Here is a 21,956-nt window from a genome sequence, read left to right on the forward strand (position 1 = left end):
TCCGGAACCGAAGTCGTGAGCCTGCACACGGAAATCGAACCCGGATCTAGCTTTGTTCATACTCCTTTTGAGCCACCGTTTCCCCATGTGGCCCCTGCTGCCCTGGACCTGGCCACCCCCCTGCCTCAGCCCCCCGTCTCCGCGTGAGTCTGGTGCACTGTGTAGCCCTGCTGGGGTGCACCATGCAGCTCGGCTCAGAACAAGCCCAACAGCTTGAAATTTGACGGCCTAAGCGGCTGCAGGAAGGTCCAATCGCTCTGACGGGATGAGCGCAGACAGCTGTGCAAAGCCACATTAATGGCCATTACACAAAAAATCCCTCACACCAAGGTCCCTGGGCTAACGTGCATGCGTCACTGATGGGGAGCGTCCGTGCGCCCGTGACTCGTATCCGTTTGCAGTCACAATAATACAGGATCCTCAGCTGTGCCTGAGGTGTCTGTGACCAAAGCCATGGGGCGGCAGCGATGCCCCTTCAGCAAAGCAATCCCTGTTTTCCACAAGGACTCTTCAAGGACTTCTAGGAAACAGCTGTTCATTCCACCCCAGAAAGTGACTCTGCTAAGTCCTACAGCAGAGCCCGCCTCCCGCTCACCGCCACTTGGTTTCCTGTGAATGGAGGTGGAGTGGATGGGAGGGGCCAGGCTTGCCTTGCTCTTCTGGGCACGCATCACAGGGCGCACTCTGGGACTCTGGACTCTGGGACTCTGGGTGGTCGCTCTTGGTGAGCCACCGGCTACACAGGTGCAGTCAGGTCGGGGTCTGAGACAGCGCACTGCAGCACAGTTTGGGATGGCGGTGGGAAGTGTCACCCCGACCACTTCCCACTTGGAGCTGGCACTCCTGGGTGTCCTGGAGGACCCCACTTCCCACTTGGAGCTGGCACTCCTGGGTGTCCGGGAGGACCCCACTTCCCACTTGGAGCTGGCACTCCTGGGTGTCCTGGAGGACCCCAAAAGTACGCTTTCTGCGGAAGCCACACCAGCGTCACCTGCAATAGATGCTCCTTGTCTCGGAGGACTTCCTGAAGGAAAGGACATCTGGGGTGGGTTCTGTAGGGTAACGAGGAGTCTGCAAACACAGCTGACACCGCCTGAGGGAGTGCACAGCCCAGGTCACGATGGCTGTGGTGTCAGGACGCCGGGTGCATGCAGCCAGCACCGAGGCCGAACACGGCCGCTAGGCTCAGTGCCTTGGTGAACCCAAAACGACCCGAGGACAGGTCCAGAAGCCTCAGATTTTATTCTGGAGACAGAGTGGTCCCAGGAAGAGAGAATTTACAGCAGACACGGCAGGAGCAGGCTGTGCAGAGCCGTCGGAGCTCGCAAGCAGCTCGCACGCAGCTCACACGGTGGCTCCGCCCTCAGCAGCCTCCTCGTCCTCCAGCAGGCTGTAACTCGCGTGGGTCTGGCAGGGCCTCTGCAGCGGGTGGGCCAACAGCTTGGCCATGCAGTTGTGCAGCTCTAGGGCGGGCCCAGCCAGGGTTACCTCATACTTGTAGCTGGTGCCCTTGGTGTCCAGGCTTCCCATGAAGGAGAACATGTCCTGTGGGGGCCAGCGAGAGGCTGTTGGTATTGGGATTAGCCCCAAAAGCCCTCCCTGCCCCTGGAGGCCTTCCTAGAGGAAGGGGTATCTACAGCGGGCTCTAAGGGGTGAAGAGGAGTTGTTTGGGTCAGAAACTGTTACTGCAGTCAGCAAACATCCCTAACATCCCCCCAGCACCCAGGACCTGAGCACCCACAGTGTGGGGCCGGGAGGTGGCTCAGTGAGTAGTGTCTGCTATGCGAGCACTTGGACCTGAGTTCAAATCCCGTGGACCTATGGAAAGCTAGATGCAGAAGGGTACATCCTTTTTTTTGTTTGTTTGTTTGTTTTCGAGACAGGGTTTCTCTGTGACTTTGGAGGCTGTCATGGAACTTGCTCTGTAGACCAGGCTAGCCTTGAACTCACAGAGATCCGCCTGCCTCTGCCTCCCGAGTGCTGGGATTAAAGACGTGCGCCACCAACGCCTGGCAGAAAGGCACACCCTTAGTCCCAGTCCACTTCCCCTGCAGGGAGGATCCAGAACTCAGGGGCCAGCCAGGAGTGGCCACAGTGGCAACAAGAGACGGCCCCCACGGGAGGAGTTTTCACTCATGTTTTCTCTTTCCTCATCCTGCCTCATCCTGCAGCCCAGGCCAGCCTCCTGTGTCAGCGTCCTCTGACATAGAACTTCAGGAAGTCCCTGAAACTGAGCAGACTCACTAGGCCCCTCTCTGTCAGGGACCAGCTGTCTGGAAGAGGCTTAGGCCAGAGTCACTAGCATGGGACACTCTCCAGTGCGCAGGCTGTGCAGTTCTGTGAGCTGTCACCTGTGCTGGGGGGGCTTTGGTGTGTGCTGAGTGCAGGTGTGTGTGTGTGTGCTGAGTGCAGGTGTGTGTGTGTGTGCTGAGTGCAGGTGTGTGTGTGCACTGAGTGCAGGTGTGTGTGTGTGCACTGAGTGCAGGTGTGTGTGTGCACTGAGTGCAGGTGTGTGTGTGCACTGAGTGCAGGTGTGTGTGCTGAGTGCAGGTGTGTGTGCTGAGTGCAGGTGTGTGTGTGCACTGAGTGCAGGTGTGTGTGCTGAGTGCAGGTGTGTGTGCACTGAGTGCAGGTGTGTGTGCTGAGTGCAGGTGTGTGTGTGCACTGAGTGCAGGTGTGTGTGCTGAGTGCAGGTGTGTGTGCACTGAGTGCAGGTGTGTGTGCTGAGTGCAGGTGTGTGTGCTGAGTGCAGGTGTGTGTGTGTGCGCTGAGTGCAGGTGTGTGTGTGTGCGCTGAGTGCAGGTGTGTGTGCTGAGTGCAGGTGTGTGTGCTGAGTGCAGGTGTGTCTGTGTGCACTGAGTGCAGGTGTGTGTGTGTGCTCTGAGTGCAGGTGTGTGCGCTGAGTGCAGGTGTGTGCGCTGAGTGCAGGTGTGTCTGTGTGCACTGAGTGCAGGTGTGTGTGTGTGCTCTGAGTGCAGGTGTGTCTGTGTGCACTGAGTGCAGGTGTGTGTGTGTGTGCTGAGTGCAGGTGTGTATCTGTGTGCTCTGAGTGCAGGTGTGTATCTGTGTGCTCTGAGTGCAGGTGTGTGTGCGTGCTCTGAGTGCAGGTGTGTGTGTGTGCACTGAGTGCAGGTGTGTGTGTGCTCTTGAGTGCAGGTGTGTCTGTGTGCGCTGAGTGCAGGTGTGTGCGCTGAGTGCAGGTGTGTGTGCTGAGTGCAGGTGTGTGTGTCTGTGTGCAGAGTACAGGTGTGTATGTGAGTGTGTATGCACTAAGTGCAGGTGTGAGTGTGTGTGTGCACTGAGTACAGGTGTGTAGGGGTCAGAGTACAATCTTTGGGAGTCAGCGCTCCCGCTGTGTAGGTTCAGGGACTGAACTCCCACCTCTCAGTCTGGAAACTTAGGTTCACAGACGTCAGAAGCGCACTCAGCCACAGCAAGTCAGAGGTGAAGCAGTGAGGTCTGGAGAGGCTGAAACGGGAGGGAGGGTGCCCGGGCCGAGGGTGCACGGGTGAGGTCAGGAAAGAGCTGGGGGTAGGCACGGTGTGAGCTCCGCTGCTAAGACCACAGGCTCCCACTCGAGTCACAGCAGCGAACGAACGGGAGAGGTAGGAAACGCCGCTAAGTGACTGACATGGCAGGAAGGGCGCCCCCCCCCAGACTCTCACCTTCCACCCCTCTTCCTCCTTCTCCTCCGAGCCGTTGTGGATGTAAATGACGTCGAAGAAGAAGTAGGGGCACTGGAGCATCTTCTGCAGCGGGTGAGAGGCAGGGTGGGTGGGTGCCGCCACAGCGCCGCGGTCCTGGGAGTCCGATCAGCCCCCACCCTCCAGGCTCACCTTCATGGGCTCACTCACGGAGAACGGGGGCTGGCAGGGCGGGCGGCTGTAGACCAGGATGGTGCGCACCACGTAGGGGGGAGGGATGGTTTGCACGCTCTCTGTGACTGGCAGCTCGGTCTTCTGCTGGCTACAGAGGGGAGAGGGGGGCTCGATACCCGCTGCCTGCCAGGCCTGGGCCAAACCCTTCCCCCACGGCTGAACCCCACAGGCCCCGCTCCTGGTGGCCCTGAATTAATGCAAAGCCAGGGACAGAGAGACGGCTCTGGGGCCAAGAGGCTCCAGGCGTCTGCAGCCAAGTCCGCACATCCGATTTGATGTGCGGGCCCCACGAGGCAGAAGCACAGAAGGGCTTTTCACAAGTCACCCCTGACCCCCACACAAGCACGGCCGCCCACACACTTGCACAAAAATAAATACGTAAGGAAAAAATGTCCAAGACTTCTTTAAAAGCATTCTCAAATGCAAGCTCCGCCGCTGGACAAAGGGTCTTGACCCGCGGCCCCACCCACTGGACGGCCTTGAGAGGCTGTCTGTCTGTCTGCACCTTGCTGGGGAGGGAACCCAAGGCCACGCCTCACTTTGGAGGTGCACTCACATGAGACTGAAGAGGCCTTCCAGATCTGGAGGGTCGCTAAGGACAAGGTGCCAGCTTGGGGCCCGGGGGATGACGGCACCCCGGGACAGGCTGTGTGTCCCACACCTGCTTCCTTTCACACATCGTAGAGTGGGTGCTGCCTGAAGCCCTGCAGACCCCCCCCCAGGACCCTCCTGCCACGTCCTCAATGCTACCTTAATTCTGGGGGAGCACCCTCCATGTTAGAGGCTGCAGGTTGAAAGGCATGGCTGTGGCTTTTCAGGTAAATATCAGCATTAAGAGGCACCGGCTGGCCGGGCGTTGGTGGCACATGCCTTTAATCCCAGCACTCGGGAGGCAGAGGCAGGTGGATCTCTGTGAGTTCAAGGCCAGCCTGGTCTACAGAGCGAGTTCCAGGACAGCCTCCAAAGCTACAGAGAAACCCTGTCTCGAAAAAAAAAAAAAAAAAAAAGGAGGCACGGGCTGTATGCCAGCCCTGCTTGGGTGGCAGGCTCCCTGGGTGCGCCTGACACTCGACACCCACCCCTCCACTGCTCAGGGTGGGCGTCAGGGACTCCTGGGTGCTAGGTGGCTTTGGGGCTTGGCATCATGGTGGATTAATAGCCAGGTTCCCGTTTTGCTGGTTTTATGGTTTTGAAGCGGAGTCTAGATTTGTAGGTAAGCCTGGCCTGTAAACTGCTGGGTCTTGAATGTGACTCCCATACACGGAATATTCTCCTGTGATCTCACTGGACAAACCCGAGTCTCGCTGGGGCTGGGGTTGCGGGGCTAGGGCAGATGCTTAGCGTTCATGCAGCTGTGGGTCCAGCACACTGTCATCCCAGCACAGGAGGAGGCAGGTGAACCAGGAGTTCAAGGCCATCTTTAGCTACATTATGAATTCAAGGCTAGCCTGGGCTACAAGAGAAATAGTCTCAAAAATATATTTATATATTTGATGTGAGGTGATGATATATACCCTTAATCCCAGCACTCGGGAGGCAGAGGCAGGCGGATCTCTGTGAGTTCGAGACCAGCCTGGTCTACAAGAAAAACAATCCAGCAGCTACAGAAAGGTCCTGGTGTCAGGTTCTGGATTGCTTTGATTCTGAACATTCAACCTGGGCTCTGTGTTCCAGGACTCCACAATACTACTGGCCCGTTCCAGCTTTGCCGATCTGTAAAGTGATAAGGATACTGAACGTGGAACAGGACGCCGTCTCCAGGTCGTACAGGCAGCTGCAGAGCTCGCGTGGGTCGGAGGTCAGGCCAGACAGCTGTGGGGAAGGCGGGGCCTCAGTGCTGGGCAACCAGTCCTGAGTCCCCAGAGCCCCACCCACCCCAGCCTTACCCAAGCGGAGTCGTCGTTCACCACGACCAGCGCAAACTCGTGGCTCTTGTCAATCTTGTGCTTTGTACGCACGAACATCTCAACCATCTTCTGAGACACATTGAGGGCGTTCGTCCTGGAGCTGGAGAGGCGGGCGACAGGGGCAGGGCTGTCACCTGACCACAGCTGGAATTAACTACTGGGCGTGGCCGTGAGGGACTCCTAATTAAATCCTGTGAAGGCGGAAGACCCACTTCTATCCAGTCTTCCGAGGTGGGAAGAGCCACCTTCAATGGAGGCCACGCCCTCCAATGGCGGTCTAGGTAAAGGGCAGGGAGGAAGGGATCTGGCCTCACTCGCAGCCCATTCCTGAGACAGCGACCACTGGGTTCTGGGACCTTCCGCTGACAGACAGCCATTGGGATTAGCTGGACCACAGCCTGTAAGCCACTCCAATAAACCTGTGTGTGTGTGTGTGTGTGTGAGAATGTGTGAGTGTGTGTTGTGTGAGTGTGTGTATGTGTGTGAGAGTGTGTGCATGTGTGTGAGAGTGTGTGAGTGTGTGTGTGTGTGAGAGTGTGTGTGCATATGTGTGAGAGTGTGTGAGTGTGTGTTGTGTGAGTGTGTGTATGTGTGTGAGAGTGTGTGTGTGTGTATGTGTGTGAGTGTGTGCGCATGTGTGTGGGTGTGTGAGTGTGAGGTGAGACTGAGTGTGTGAGTGTGTGGTGTGTGAGGGTGTGTGTGAGTGTGTGAGTGTGTATGTGTATGAGAGTGTGTGTGCGTGTGTGAGAGTGTGTGAGAGTGTGTGAGTGTGTATGTGTGTGAGTGTGTGCATGTGTGTGAGTGTGTGAGTGTGTGAGTGTGTGGTGTGTGAGGGTGTGTGAGTGTGTGTGTGAGTGTGTGTGTATGTGTATGAGAGTGTGTGTGCGTGTGTGAGTGTGTGTGAGAGTGTATGTGTGTGTGAGTGTGCGCATGTGTGTGAGTGTGTGTGTGAGTGTGTGAGTGTGTGGTGTGTGAGGGTGTGTGAGTGTGTGTGAGAGTGTGTGAGTGTGTATGTGTATGAGAGTGTGTGTGCGTGTGTGAGTGTGTGTGAGAGTGTGTGAGTGTGTGTATGTGTGTGAGTGTGTGTGCATGCGTGTGGGTGTGTGGGTGTGTACATACATATGCACACAGATTCATTCTCTCAGTTTCGTTCCTCTAAAAGAATCCTAATATACCAAGTGAGCTCAAACTCACCATGTAGTGCAGGCTAGCCTCAACCTGCTGTGGGATCCAAACTGGCGCCCAAATCACTGTATTGCCCAGGTGAACCTTGAACTCCTGGCTCTTCCATCCCCATCCCCAGTGCTGACGGCAGGTGTGTGCCATCGCTCCTGTGGACTTGCTCTATCGTCACAGGGCCCTGAAGCCACTCCAGAGTGACACCGCATGCCCCACCCCCTGGGAGCACACGGAGCTCAACAGTTCTGCCCCATCAAACTGAGCGCACCACACCCACCGGGGTCCTTGGCTCCTACGAGCGTGTCACACACACACACACACACACACACACACACACACACACGGACAGAGCCCTGATGCTGTGTCATGGATGCCTGGGTCCTCCCGGGTAGAACAAGGACCCTCTGCACTCTGAGCTGCCCATGGCCACACCCAATGCCACCATTACCCATTAAAAGACTCCAGTTTGGGCACGGACATCTCCTCCGAAAGATCCAGACAGATGATCTGAAACATAAGCAGAAGACAGAGAGTATAGGACCAAAGCAGACAGAGCTAGGACACCTAGGGTGGGACCCAGCCTGCAGTCCTCCAGGGGCTGGGGGCGTGGCTCAGGAATGGAGCCCCTGCCTAGAATCTCCCAGGGAGGGGCTGGGGGTCTATGTGTAGGTCCAGGTGCCACAAACAAAACAAAAAACCAAGAATCTAATTCAGGCCGGGCGTTGGTGGCGCACGCCTTTAATCCCAGCACTCGGGAGGCAGAGGCAGGCGGATATCTGTGAGTTCGAGGCCAGCCTGGTCTACAGAGTGAGTTCCAGGACAGCCTCCAAAGCTACAGAGAAACCCTGTCTCGAAAAACCAAAAAAAAAAAAAAAAAAAGAATCTAATTCAGTGAAGTTTAAGTCACCAAGTGTGGACTCATGCATGGAAGCAGGTGGCAACATCAGACTCTCACAGGGCCAGAGTGGCCTGCGGGGCGACCCCACGGCCTGCATCCCCAGTCAGGACAGCCACGTACCACCTTCTCTGGACAGTTGACCCGTGGTGTTCGAATCTGGACCTCAGGTGCCGGTACCTGCCAGGGCTTGGGCCCGGCCCCTGCGACACTGGCTGCCTCACCCTCGCCCTCGCTGCGGCTGCCCACGTGGGTCTGAGCTCCCAGGGCCCGGTCCTCGGCGCCCTCGGGGTTGGAGCGAGTGTGAGGCCGGGGCTCAGGTGTCGGCTCCTCCCCGTCCTCCTCCTCCTGCTCCTCCTCGTCCTCAGGGGGGCTGCGGGCCTCGGCCGCCTCCATGGCCCCGGGGTGCTGGGATGGAGAGGGGGCTGCGGAAGCCAGGACCCTGCTTCAAGAGTTTTAGAAAGCAGTGAGAGGCCAGGAGCTGAGCCGCGAGCGCCCTGCCTCTCAGGAGGCTCCGGCGGCTGCAGAGCGGCTCCCTTAAGACGGAGGCCGGGAACCAAATCAGCAACAGCAGCTGCACGGAACCCGCACCGGCCTCCAACTCAGTGTGACCCTCTGCACCCAGCTTCTGTGCGCTGCAGATGGGGGCCCAGGGCCCCAGGCGTGCTAGGCGAGCACCCTACCCACTGAGCTACACACCCTCCCCACTGAGCTACCCACCCTCCCCACTGAGCTACACACCCTCCCCACTCAGCTACACACCCTCCCCACTGAGCTGCACACCCTCCCCACTGAGCTGCACACCCTCCCCACTGAGCTGCCACACCCTACCCACTGAGCTGCACACCCTACCCACTGAGCTACCACACCCTCCCCACTGAGCTACCACACTACCCACTCAGCTACACACCCTCCCCACTGAGCTGCACACCCTACCCACTGAGCTGCCACACCCTACCCACTGAGCTGCCACACCCTACCCACTGAGCTGCCACACTACCCACTGAGCTGCCACACTACGCACTGAGCTGCCACACCCTACCCACTGAGCTGCACACCCTACCCACTGAGCTACCACACTACCCACTGAGCTGCACACCCTCCCCACTGCGCTGCGGTCCACTCGTGGCCGCCCAAGTCTGCAGCAGGGCAAACACCGTCACTGCCCTTCACAGCCAATGGACACAGCAGCCTGGTCCCCGGGAGTACGCCGAGGTGGCATTTGGCCCGGCAAGGCCTTCGGTGGCTCCCGCACCTGGCCGTCCCAGGGGACAGACATGGGACAGAGATCAATGGGCTGCCGGGCTGAGAAGACACCGCGGAGAGCTCCTCGAGGCTCCTTCCCCGCGGCAGCGCCCGCGCCACCCCGGCCGAAGCCCGCGCCCGCTGCCCCTGAAGCCTTTGCTGGCGCCCCACTTGCCTGGCTGGCCTTGGCGAGCTTGTGTCTGGGTGTCTGCCACGCGAGGCCACAGCGCGCGGGTGGCTGGCGCGTGCACGAGAGCGGGCGGCCAGGTCCCCGGGGCAGCAGGGACCGCAAGGCGCCGGCCGTGCAAAGGTGTGCGCTTCTCGGGGCGGCGACTCCGGGGCACAACGAGCCTGGAGCTGCCAGCAAGCCGCGTCGATGTTACACCACAGCCACAGAAGAGCTCGCACGAGGTCACACCGCCCGGCTCCACTCTGCAGCCTAGGAACCGCGGCCAGTCAATCACAGGGGTCTAGGAAGCCGCCATCTTCCTGACCGGAAGTTTGCACGGCGCGGCCGTGACGCCTTCTGGGAAATGTAGTGCAGTGGCCCGGGACAGGGACGCTAACAGGCCCCTGGCGGGGTGCCCACAGTAGGGCAGGAGTAGGGCTGAAGTAGGGTAGCATTAGGAAAGGGACTGATGGGGCGGGGCTTGTAGTTATGCTTAAGTAGACTACGATTGTCGAGGCTTCTGCCGTGATAGGGCGGGGCTGATTGATGATTGACGGGTAGGGCCTGACGTGGGTTTGCCAAGGGCCCTCTGAGTTATTTATCTCTGCTTCGCACTTGACGTATGTTGGCATTCGTCCAGTACTACCGCGAGGCGGGCCGGTGGTGCACGCTCGTCATCTCCGCGCCCGAGGGGTCAGAAGATTAAATCAGCTGTTTAGGCTAGCCTGGGCTATTCGAGACCCTTCTATAACCAAAATGGAAAGACAAAACAAAAAGGGGAAGCGGGCAGACACACCGTGGACAGGCTCATTGTCCCGCGGGAGCCTTGGCCGCCGAGAAAGCGCCAGTCTCCTGGAAGGAAAGCATGAGGGCCGGTGAACGGTGCAGGCACCGCCCCGCCGGGTGGGAGGAGAGGACCGGGACCCAGTGCGTGGGGCTGGCCCACCACAGACACAGATAAACAGGGCAGAATAGTGGAAAGTACAATTTTATTCCGATGTGGAGCCCACTCCTGCAGGGTTTTTGTTTTAGAAACACACACGCACACACGCACGCACACGCACCACACACGCATGCACGCACGCACGCACGCATGCACACGCACGCACGCACACGCATGCACACGCACGCACACACCACACGCACGCATGCGCACACACGCATCCACACATGCATGCACACGCACACATGCACACACACACGCACACACGCTCACACGCTCACACAGGCACATGCACACGCATACACACACGCATGCACGCGCGCGCACACGCATGCACACACGCACACACAGGCACACGCACGCGTGCACACACGCGCACACACGCATACACACATGCATGCACACGCACGCACACACCTTCACACACCTTACATCAGAGTGAGCCCTGGTGAACATGGGGACGCTGAGAAGCCCTGCAATGGAAACGGACTGACCACAGGTCGGGCGGGCGCGGGGAGGGCTGTGAGCCTGGCGTCCTGTCCACACTCTGGAGGAAGCCGACACCCCTGAAGAAGGAAACAAGACAATGACTGTCCATGTGACCAGGGCGGGGGCTTCCTGCTTCTCAGCCCCTCCCAGGCCAGCCCGGGCCAGCGCAGCCTCGGAGGCCAGGGTGACCCGAGATGTCCAGGTGCTCAGGCCTTTCCAGAGGTGCCCTGGAGCAGACGGGGGTGGGTGGGGCCCCCGGGGAGGGAGTTTGGTGCTGGGCGGGGGGCAGATTCTTGGGGTCCCTCTCCCACGCCTCCGTAGGGGAGAGTCAGGTAGAGAGAGAGGTTGGGGCCAAAGGCCCAGGCAGTGGGCGCCGTCGGGTATTCAGATGTTCTATCTGCGCAGCTGACCTAAAACTCCTGGGGGAAAACGGAGGGAGGCGAAGGAAAGACCTGAGCGCAGGCCGCGGCCAGCGGTGACAGAGGCAATGAGTGCCCGGGCCACACGGCCCCGAAGCCGTCGGGGGAGGCACCCTCAGCCCGTAAGTGTGCCCGTCTCCCCATGCACCCAGCCCCACGGCTGCTGGAGCGCAGGCCTGCTCGGCTCAGAACCTGCGGTGGGGTGTCACCGTCAGGGGGAGCTGGACCCAGTGGCCGAGAGCTCAGAGGAGGTGGAGGCCACCGGTGGGAGCTGCGAGGCCAAACCTGGGCTACTTCAGGAGCAGCGTGGTCCTGCCCTGCGGAGCCCAGGGAGCCGGTAGGACGGATTTACTTCCTACTCCAGCAGGAGCCCTTCACAGAGCTGCCCCCACCGCCTCCCCCATCCTCCATCTCTCCCTTCCCTTCCCTTCCTTCAGCTCACTGCCGGCTCACCCTTCCCAGGGGCCTGGGGCAGCCCTGAAGCCTCCGCTCAGACTCAGGCGGCTGCGGGTCCTGGGTTGTCTTTCCAGCCCCGAGGATGATTGTGGCGTGGGATCCCGTGGGGCCCTCGCCTTGAAGTCAAAGGCGGAAGGCCGCTGCCTGCAGGCAGCCCCCCTGGATACCAGCCCTGTTGCGACATCGGCACCCAGTGTGTTTGAGACCCTGCAAAGCAGGCTGAGCTCCCTTGAGGCCACTGTGGCCGCCTGGCGCCGGCGCTCCCTAAGCTTTCCAAGGCCATCGGAAAGAGAAGACGGAGACCAGGTGGCCTTGGAGCCCTTTGGTGATCAGGAAGAAGGCAGGCCTGGACAGCACGAGGCAGCTCGCCTCAGAGAGAGGAACGCTTGGCTGCGCTTGGCCCTGGGCAGCCGCGAGGACGAGCTGCTTTGCACGCAGGCTTCGCTGCAGGAAGCCCAGGCGGAGAAGGAGATTCTGCAGAGACAGGTGAGCTAGTGCCTGGGGAAGGGGCAGATCCTGCCTCAGGAGCACACACACAATCACGCGTGCACACACTCACACACGCACACACATGCACACATGTACACACATGCACACACTCACACGCGTGCACACACTCACACGCGTGCACACACTCACACACGCGCACACACATGTACACACATGCACACACTCACACACGCGCATTCACACACGCGTTCACACGCATGCACACGCACGCACACACTCTCGCACTCACACGTATTCACTCAGCAAACCATGTGGGGGTGACAGAAAAGCCAGAAGTGACCAAGAGAAAGAGGGTCAGAAGGCAGCCAGGCAGGGTGCACCCCATGGCCTCGCACCCCAAAAGCTGAAGAGAGACCGATGTCAAGCAGAAGCCACTTGGTCAAGACAAAGGTCATTCCCAGACGTAGATTGAGTTCAAGGCCAGCCTGGGTTAAAGACCTGCGTCAATTTGTCTGTTTTTTAAGTTTCAGAGTACCTCTGTGATAGAGGCTTTGCCTAGAGTGTGTGAGGCCCTGGGCGTGCGTACACGCACACGCATGCACGCGCACACGCATGCACGCGCACACACGCACACACATACACATACATGCACGCACACTCGCACGCACGCACGTGCCCTGAATAATCCTGTCTTAGGGTTTCTATTGCTGTGATAAAACACCGCAACTAGCCAGGCGTTGGTGGCGCACACCTTTAATCCCAGCACTTGGGAGGCAGAGGCAGGCGGATCTCTGTGAGTTCGAGGCCAGCCTGGTCAACAGAGCGAGTTCCAGGACAGCCTCCAAAGCCACAGAGAAACCCTGTCTCAAAAAACAAAAAAAAAAACAAAAAAAAAAAAAACACCACAACTAAAAAGTGCCTTCCTAGCCTCCAAAGCCACAGAGAAATCCTGTCTTGGAAAAAAAAAAGATTAAAAAGCGCCTTCCTCTTTAAGAGGAAGAGGTTCTTTCCATCTTTAAACTCCCAGGCAAGGGGGGTGCCACAGTGTGCAGGGTGTGGAGCTGAGCAGGACCCGCCCCTGTGTCTGGGTTCTGGGTTCACAGGGAATGGACCTGCTGCAGGTGTTCCCTTGTGCCACCTGCTGACCGAGCGAGGAACAGCCTGGTGGTGACCGAGACCCTGGTGGGGGGTGAGGGGTGAACAGTGACCAGAAACGGGCAGATTATGTGTGATGGCAAACCCAGGTGTGGTGGGACAAGCCTGCCATGCTAAGAGCTCTGGAGGCTGAGACAGGAGGATCACAGTTTAGCAAAAGCTTAGGCAAGACAGGCAAACGTCGTCTCAAATAGAAGTCAGACTGGGCCGGGGCGCGGACAGAGCCCTGCCTAGAACCCCCAGCGCCGGGGTGGGGCCAGCAGACTCAGCTTGGAGAGTCTGAAACATAAAAATGAAACTCTCCTTCCTGAGAGTGGTGGTGCACACTTGAAATCCCAGCTACACGGGAGGCTGAGGCAGGAGGATGGCTTGAGTTGGGGAGACCCAGATAACCCAAGGAAACACCGAGTCTCCTACAAATTTAAAAAGGAAAAAGTTTAAAAGTCGGGGGCTGGCCGGGCGGTGGTGGCGCACGCCTTTAGTCCAGCACTCGGGAGGCAGAGGCAGGCGGATCTCTGTAAGTTCGAGGCCAGCCTGGTCTACAGAGCGAGTTCCAGGACAGCCTCCAAAGCCACAGAGAAACCCTGTCTCGAAAAAACAAAGCAAAGCAAAACAAACAAACAAACAAAAAAAGTCGGGGGGTGAAGAGATAGATGGCTCAGCCGTTAAGAGCTCTGGCTGCTTTTCCAGAGGCTCACAACTTCCTGTAATTCCAGTTCCCAGCCACCCAACACCTCACACAACAAACATGCAGGCAAAATACCGATACACAGATACACATGCAATAATAAAAATAAATAGATCCTAAGTCCCCCACCAGCAGCTGCACACCTCAGGCTGGGTGCTGGGTGGTCCCAGGCCACATGGACAGGGTTTGGTTGGGTTCCTTCTGCTGGTGAGAGCTGTCTGCGTGTGAAGTCACAGCCTGACCCCCGTCACCTGCAGGCGCAGGAGCTGGAGGACTCCCTGAGGCAGCTGGAGGCCTCCCAGGCTGCTCCCCTCCTCAGAGCAGGGCATACCAACAGCAGCTCCAGCAGCTCTACAGCAGAAGGGGAGCCCTGGGTGCCTCAGGTAAGCCAGCGTCTTTAGAGCCCGTGCTGTGATGTCCTCTGCTGTTCCAGTGTAAGCTTCAGCTTGTGCTTGATGGGATCCCACAGTGCTGTGTGACAGGCTTTTCCTGGGGAGACGCTGCACAGGGCAACTCATCCCATACAGGGAGCCCACAGCACACAAAAACACAGACACCGCCAAAGTCCAGCTTGGTGACCCAGTGAGTTTATTGGGGTCACCTACAGGAGCAGAAATGACTCGCAGAGAGCTGCGTCACCAAAGCCCCCAGCACAGGTGACAGCTCACAGAACTGCCCAGCCTGCGCACTGGAGTGCCCCCGGCTAGTGACTGCTCTACACCTCTTCAGGACAGTTGGTCTGCTCTCTAGTCTTCTTTGCAGCCAATCAGCTGGTCTCTGAGGGACTTTCCTTACTCTGGCAGGAGGGGCCTAGTGAGTCTGCTCAGTTTCAGGGACTTCCTGAAGCTGTTTGGAGTTGCTTACCGTCCTGCCTAAGGAGCAGGTGAAATGTTTCTATCTCAGAGGAAACTGCTAATACAACACATAGTGTGAAGAGATCCTAAACAGAGCCTGGAGAGATGGCTCATTGGTTAGGGGTGCTGGCTGCTCTCTCTCGGAGGACCAGGTCTAGTGGCACCCAAATGGCAGCTCACTATCATCCGTAATTCTAGTTCAGGGGACCTGACGCCACCTTCAGGGCTCCACAGGCATCAGACATGCACATGGCGCACAGACAGACTTGCAGGCAACACACTCATACACAAAAAATTAAACTTAAAACATAAAACACCAGCTTGGTTGTCACCCCTCAGTCACGCCAGCTGCTTAGGGGTCTGAGACAGAAGGATCACGACAAATAAATTTATCAAGACCCTATCTCCAGGTTAAAACAATAAGCACTGGCAAGGTAACTCTGTTGGAAAGGGCACCTGCTGCCAAGCCTGTGATCTGTGTTCAATCCCTGGAACTCCCAGAGTGGAAACAGAACCGAGTCCCATAAGTTGTCCTCTGACATCCCATCATGTGTCATGGGCATACATCCCACACATGTGCACACACACTCGCCAAAAACACGAGCCAAAGCTGCAGTTGTGCCTGCAGTGGCGCAGCAGATACATAATGTGTTTCAGAGCCCTGGTTCCACCCCCCTCCAGCCCTACAAAAAGGGAGGATGATGGGTAAATCAAGTCATGTACTCCCGGAAGGACTCTCCCTTGGCTCATCCTCTTTTCCAACCCCTCCAGAGTGACTCTAACACCCAGACCTTTGGGTGCATTTCCACACAGCGTTCAGCCCCCAAGAGGCACCTCATGGAAGACCAGATGGAGCAGCTCCAGGGGTGAGTGGCTGAGTCGCAGCTGCTGAGCTTTTAAGGGCATCATGCTTCCTGCCACTGGGTTGTGAGGGGGTGGGGAAGAAACTGGGGTGTAGCCTCACTCATCTTCCCTCTTGCCTGCCTTTGGAGATAGGAGCATTGAGAAGTTGAAGTGCTTCAATCACCTCCTGCTGGCTGTGCTCCAGGGCTACAAGGGCCGCTGTGAGAGCCTCAGCATGCAGTTGGGCCAGCGGGAGGCTGAGGCCACAGCCCTGCGCCTGGCCCTGCAGTATAGGTCTGTGTCTGCTCCCAGTGGTGGTGGCTGGGGCGGGGTGGGGCTGCATCCCAGGATGGCCCTTGCACAGGGGCATGGGAACTCCAGAAAGCACCCTGCCTCACCGTGAGACCTTGTGCTGACCCATAAACTATGGAGGCTGGGAGCTGTCTTTTGTGGTTTGTTGTTATATATTTATTTGAGACAGGTCTCGTTGTGTAGCCCCAGCTGGCCTGGAACTTGCTATGCAGCTTAGGCTGGCTCTGAACTCACAGAGCTCTGCCTGACTCTTACTGGGCTGGGGCTGAAACACTCAGATCCCATCCCACAGTGAGGATTGTGAGGAGGCATGTGGGGTGCTGCTTGCTCTGAAGACGGCTGGCTCAGGAGCTGGAGTCCCCAAGAGTGACCTGCAGGCCACTGAGGAGGAGGCAGCCCGGCTGCTGGTGCAGAAGGAAGCAGCTCTGGATGGAAAGGCACCCCAGCCCAGGTACTTACAGGAAGCATGAGAGCTATGGGGTCCATGGGGGGCATGTCCCAGAGCCTGCTACATATAGGATTTCAATGTCATTGTCGCTGTCACTGCCCAGGGAGGTGCTAAGTTCATCATGGTTGGCTGGCACAAGGCCTGTCTGGAGTACCTTAGTCACTCAGTGGTGCTTAAGTTTGCCTGACAACACTCCTTTGATCCCAGCACTCAGGAGGTAGTTTGAGGAGTTCAAGGCCAGCCTGGTCTACATAGCAAGTTCTAGGCCAGCTTCGTCTACATAAAGAGACCTTGCCTCATATATATTTATATATATTATATATATGTGTGTGTATGCATATGTGTGTACATGTATATCTATGTGTATATATGTGTACATATACATGTGTGTATATATATGTGTGTATACATACATGTGTGTACATGTATATGTGTATATACATACATGTGTAGTATATGTGTGTATACATATATGTATGTGTGAATATATGTGTGTATATATATGTGTGTGTATATATATGTGTGTGTATATATGTGTGTGTGTGTGTGTGTGTGTGTTAGCAATGCAGCTCTAGGTCCATCACAAGGCCCGTGAGCTCCTGGCTCTGCGCCGCAGAGTCTCAGCTGCCAGTGCAGCTCAGTGTCCAGTGAGCTGCACACGCCATACCCCTGGCGGCCGGGTCCGTCTAGGCCCCACCACCTCGCTATGTAACTGAGGGTGACCCTCGAGCCCCCATCTCCTGAGAGCTAGGATGCTTACATGGTGCCTCAGGCATGCAAGCTCTCTACGGACGGAGCCCGGCACATGCCCAGCTGGCAGAGGACTGGGCGCTCCTCGGTCTGTGTCTTGGGAACAGCTGTACAACACTGCTCTCCACCTGTCTCCTGTAGCCCAGAGGGCAGCAGTGTGGACAAGCCTACACCACAGGAACTGGCTGCTCGGCTCCAGGGCTATGTCCAGCATCTCCGGGAACGCTGGGCTCTGGTGAAGATCCCCCCACCGATGGGCCCTGCCGCTGCACCCAGGCCCACTATGCCCCATGCAGAAGCAACAGTGCAGGCCATCCTGGAGATACAGCCTGGTCCAGCCCTGCCCCGGCTAGAGAAGTCTCAGATCCAGCAGAACCTGGTGGCTCTTCGGGTAGGAATGTGCTGACACTGTCACAACATACCCTTGATGATGTCACTCGAGGCCAGAGGCAAGCAGGGTTTCCCTTGGATGGGCAGCTGGCATCTTATATGAAAGGGGGTTGGAGTTGAGGTTTTGAGGGATGCATAGGAGTTTCTTCTCCCGACTGGGTTTTCCATAAGATCCTATAAGTTGCCTTTGTATCGCTATGATGAAGTCCCTGGCAGGAACAATTTCAGGAAGGAAGATATGTTCCGACTTGTCTGACAGTTCCAGGGTGCAGTATGTCGTGGCAGTCATCAAGCCATGACTGTCAGAGGCTGAGGCAGTTGGTCACATTGCACCAGCATTTAGAAAACAGAGAGATGCATGCAACCCAGGACCCCAGCCCGGGGACAGTAGGCCCCCCCCCCCGTTACTCTCATTTAAATACAGGGTTGGGGTGATTTTACATCCCATCCAGCCGACAACCAAAACTGACCATTGCAAACTGCCTTCCCACGGGAGATGCAGGGTTTCAGGCAGGACGGTGAGTTCCTGGGGCTTGGGCCAGGGTGGTTCTTCAGTACAGCACCGACCCAGCACTGCTCCCCCGCCCTTCTGTAAAGTAGACCGATGCTGGTGCACACCGTAGTCCCAGCACCGGAGCCGAGACCAGAGCATCAGGACTGCACAGCACAGCTCTTGGCCTGAGCTCCGGAGTGACAGCGGGGCTCAGAAACGTACAACAGAAATCTGAAAGACAGGAGAACCAGACTGGGGAGACGGCTCAGTAGTTACAAGTGCACCAGGCTGTACTCGAGGACCGGGGCTCAGACCCCAGCAACCCATGGCGGCTCACAGCCTTTCAACTCCCGCTCCCAGGGCTCTGACGCCCTTTCCTGGCCTCTCCCAGCACGACACTCGCGTGCAAACCCCCTTACACAGGCACTCTATGTAGACCAGGCTGGCCTTGAACTCACAGAGCTCTGTCTCAAGTGCTGGGACTGAGGCCTGCACTGTTCCGCCAGTCACAAAGTAATTTTCAAACAGCAAATACAAAGATGTGAGGTCTGAGAAATCCTAACGGCGTCCACAATGCCATTTCCCGGCGGTGGCTTTTACGAGAGGAAGGCCGTGAGCAGGTCGGGGTGCGTCCCTGTCCTCCGTGGGCACCCCCGGAACTGACCCCCGCCCGCAGGACAGTCTGGCGGACCTGGTGCTGCGGCTGCAGCTGGCGCGGCGGGAGAAGCGGGGGCTGGAGCTGCGGGAGGCGGCGCTGCGGGCCCAGGGCCCCGCCCACCTGCTGCTCCTGCAGCAGCTTCGCTGGGAGCGGGCTCAGCTGGCGGGCGACGGCAGCAGCGGCGGCAGCAGCGAGGACCCGAGCAGCGAGGACGAGGGCGAGGACGAGGGCCAGCAGCTCTGCCAGGTACCGCGCCGAGCACCCTCCCGCCAAAGAGCGCGCTGCGGTAAAGGCGCCTGCTGCCACCCCAGCTCAGCCCCCAGAGCAAGTCTCCTAGCCAAAGAGTTTTTTAAGGGGCGTGGGGAGCGGTGGCCGCCCTGGCCAGGACCCAGGCTCGGTTCCCACCCCCGCACGGTGTTCACAGCCGCCTGTAACGCTAGCTCTGGACTGCAAACGCCCGTACACGGAAAAATGAAAACACATCCTTTAAAACATCAAAACAAATAGAAACCAGGAGCGAAGGGCTGCTGGAAATCTTGGGGTGCCTCAGCAGAGCTGGGGAATCAGGGTCCCTTTGGGGGTTCTTAGTCTCATTAACTAAATAATTCAAGAATGTAGCCAACCGAAGCTCAATTTATTAGAATTTGAAAGGAAAGCCCAAGGACGGGCAAGCCGGGACTGTCTTTCCCCTGAAGGGAGGAGGGCGATCGGGAGAAGGGGGTCGGCCTGGGGGGGGCGCTAACTTGAGGAAGCCGGGTCACTTAGGGGCTTAAAGCGCAGTGAGGTTCTGGCAGCACCCAAAGGAAGAGGAAAACATTGGGGCCTGCCTGAGTCGGGCCTCAGGAAGGGGGAGAACCCCAGACCTCACGGGGACGCAGGCACCATTCTTTCTTTACACGTGGGTCCACATCCTGGGAAGAGAACCGACCCCCGCACGTACACTGTGGGCAGGTGTGCGTGCGCACGACATTAATGCGTGTAATACACACTGTAAACATAACACACAAATCTGGCCAGGTGTGGTGGCGCACGCCTTTAATCCCAGCTCTTGGGAGGCAAAGACAAGTGGATCTCCGTGAGTTCGAGGCCAGCCTGGTCTACAGAGCGAGTGCCAGGGCCGCACAGGGAAACCCGACCTGGAAAAACAAACGGTCTCTTCTCTCCCGCCCGCCCCCCTTAGGGCCCTCGTGTCCTCCCTGGTGGCCAGCCGGGCAGAGCGTGGGACTCGGAGACCTTGTCCCAGGAGCTGTCCGCATCCCTGGCGCGGTGAGTGCGCCCCCGGGCGGGCGGGGAGGGCACACGGCGGACTCGGCCGTCCGCAGGCGTGCGGGAGGGTCGGGTGGGAGCGGCTGGGCTGCTCTCTCGCCCCTGCAGCGCGGCGGAGCTGCGCGCACAGCTGCGGTCGCTGCGGCGGCGGCTGGAACAGACGGCTCAGAAGGGACGCAGCCGGCGCGCGCAGAGCGCGGAGCTGGGCCGAGAGCTGTGCCGGGCTCACAGGTGCGTCGCGGGCTCCCGCCCCCGAGAACCGCCGCCCCGGCTGCCGCCAGACGCCTCAGCCAGGCTTCTCCCCTCCCCTTCAGCTCCCTGGTCTTGGCCTTCCGAGGAGCCCACCGGAAGCAGGAAGAGCAACGCCGGAAGTTGGAGCAGCAGGTGGCTCGGATGCAGGCCCAACAGGCAGAGGAGCTCTCAGAGTTGGCAGCCACGGCCAGAGCCCTGGGGAGCCTCGGGGCTCTCCAGCCTGGCCAGACCTTGCTGTAGGAGCAGACCAAGCTGATGTGTAACACAGGGGTGGCAGGCGTCATGACGAACCGTCCTGAGACACCGATGCCTCAGCGAAAGGGCCGCCGTGGCTCCTGCAGAGGACCCGGGTTCAGTTCCCAGCCCCAGCAGCCACAGGCGCTGTAACTCCAGCCAGGAGGACCTGTCGCCCTCCCCCGGCCTCTGCAGCAATGCACACATGCGCACACTCGTGATTAAACAGAAGTGCGCTGTCGTGACGTCGAACCACCGTGCTTTGTCCCTCGTGTCCGGACCTCCTGAGGAGGCGCCGGGTTTGGCCAGTGTCTTCCTCAAAGGGACGGACGGGGCCGGCTCAAGCTGGAGGTGTGGGTGGCGGCCTGCTCCCCAGGAGTGCCGGGGAGGGGACCCCAGACTCAGCGGAGGTCACATTCTGTCTCTGCCCGCCAGCCCGTGCTGAGGGGGCCTGGGCTCCTGTCTGCAGCCCTCGCCCAGCATGGGGGAGCTTCGCAGAGCGCAGAGGCTGGGCCCCGTGGGAAAGGGGCCTGCCAAGCATGCGCAAGGCCCCGAGTTCCTTCCCCGGCACCGCACACAGGAAGTCTGCGCCTGCCTGCACTGCCGGCGCCCAGGGTTCTAGGCCATCCTTGACTACGTAGTGAATTTAAGCCAACCTGGGCTACATGACACAGCGTCTAAAAACCGAGTGAATGAGGGGCTGGAGAGAGGGCAAAGTGTTTAAGAGCCCTGGCTGCTCTCGCCGAGGACCTGACGTGGGCTCCACGATGTCTCACAACTGTCTGGACCTGCAGGTCTCGGGATCCCACGCCCCTTTCCGGCCTCTGTGGGCATCAGGCGTGCACGTGGTGCACAGACACCAATGCAAGCAAGCCACACACACACACACACACACACCCATAAAAAACAGAAAATTATAGGTGAATAAATAAGCAATAAAACTAAAATGGGCCGAGAGGTGGCTTCTTGGGTAAAGGTGCTTGCTGCTGAGTGTGGCGATTTGAGATCAGTTCCCAGAACCCCCACAAAGGTGGGCAGCATGAACTCCACAGAGCTGTCTTCTGGCCTCCACACAAAAGCACTGTGTGTCCTTTTTATTTGGGCACGTGGAGAGATGGCTCAGCAGTTTAGAGCATTTACTGCTCTAGCGGAAGACCCGACTTAGGTTCCCAAACCCGGGTCTGGTGGCGCCTGGGGCCTCCTAGGGCATCCACACACATACACATAGTTAAAATAGTAAAAGTAAAAAATTTAGTGTAGCTATGGTGGAGTTCCTCTGAGTGGGGTTAGCTGTCACAACCGACATTGCCACTCTGTTCTTGTGGGGAGAGGAGGTCGGGGCTTCCAACAGGGGCTCCTCCGGGAGTGTCTCCTGTGTGTAATAGTGTATGGGCCACACCCCTCGCAGTGGGGGCTGGGAAGGGGTCCAGCTGTCCCCTCCAGGCTGAAACCCTAGAGCAGGATTAGCCTGGAGGGGGGCCCTGCAGGCCACACCTGTGCAGATGTGCTGAAACAGTGCCTGCCTGCAGGGGCAGCCACAGTGGCCCAAAGCAGCTCGAGCCAAAGCTGAGGCGGTCAGGGGG

The 21,956-nt window shown here is 58.4% G+C and overlaps 2 protein-coding genes across 13 annotated transcripts; one reads left to right on the forward strand and one right to left on the reverse strand.

The window, feature by feature from the left end:
• Positions 1-1,223: 1,223 nt before the first annotated feature.
• On the reverse strand, positions 1,224-9,637 carry Babam1 (BRISC and BRCA1 A complex member 1). 3 transcript variants are annotated; one of them, XM_040742144.1, is made up of 9 exons: positions 9,280-9,637; positions 7,983-8,301; positions 7,413-7,471; positions 5,765-5,885; positions 5,612-5,690; positions 4,435-4,459; positions 3,855-3,966; positions 3,666-3,749; positions 1,224-1,545 (listed from the first exon to the last, which is right to left on the reverse strand). In XM_040742144.1, the coding sequence occupies exons 2-9, from the start codon at positions 8,253-8,255 to the stop codon at positions 1,345-1,347; spliced, it is 954 nt and encodes a 317-aa protein (XP_040598078.1). In that variant the 5' UTR covers positions 8,256-8,301; positions 9,280-9,637; the 3' UTR covers positions 1,224-1,344. The 3 variants fall into 3 exon arrangements, with proteins under 3 accessions (XP_040598078.1, XP_040598077.1, XP_040598076.1); XM_040742143.1 differs by having other exon boundaries at positions 3,837-3,966; positions 7,983-8,304; positions 9,280-9,632; XM_040742142.1 differs by having other exon boundaries at positions 3,837-3,966; positions 9,280-9,631.
• Positions 9,638-10,789: 1,152 nt separating this feature from the next.
• Ushbp1 (USH1 protein network component harmonin binding protein 1) lies at positions 10,790-20,625 on the forward strand. Of its 10 annotated transcripts, none has more exons than XM_021223594.2 (13): positions 10,790-10,907; positions 11,111-11,246; positions 11,340-11,461; positions 11,562-12,066; positions 14,131-14,256; positions 15,499-15,593; positions 15,724-15,864; positions 16,175-16,333; positions 17,222-17,471; positions 18,645-18,867; positions 19,802-19,887; positions 19,996-20,118; positions 20,202-20,625. In XM_021223594.2, the coding sequence occupies exons 2-13, from the start codon at positions 11,193-11,195 to the stop codon at positions 20,400-20,402; spliced, it is 2,085 nt and encodes a 694-aa protein (XP_021079253.1). In that variant the 5' UTR covers positions 10,790-10,907; positions 11,111-11,192; the 3' UTR covers positions 20,403-20,625. The 10 variants fall into 10 exon arrangements, with proteins under 10 accessions (XP_021079253.1, XP_021079256.1, XP_021079255.1 ...); XM_021223597.2 differs by having other exon boundaries at positions 10,798-10,927; XM_021223596.2 differs by having other exon boundaries at positions 10,832-10,947.
• Positions 20,626-21,956: the final 1,331 nt, after the last annotated feature.

This window comes from Mesocricetus auratus, unplaced genomic scaffold, assembly GCF_017639785.1.
Source record: "Mesocricetus auratus isolate SY011 unplaced genomic scaffold, BCM_Maur_2.0 Super-Scaffold_6731, whole genome shotgun sequence".
NCBI classification, from domain to species: Eukaryota; Metazoa; Chordata; class Mammalia; order Rodentia; family Cricetidae; genus Mesocricetus; species Mesocricetus auratus.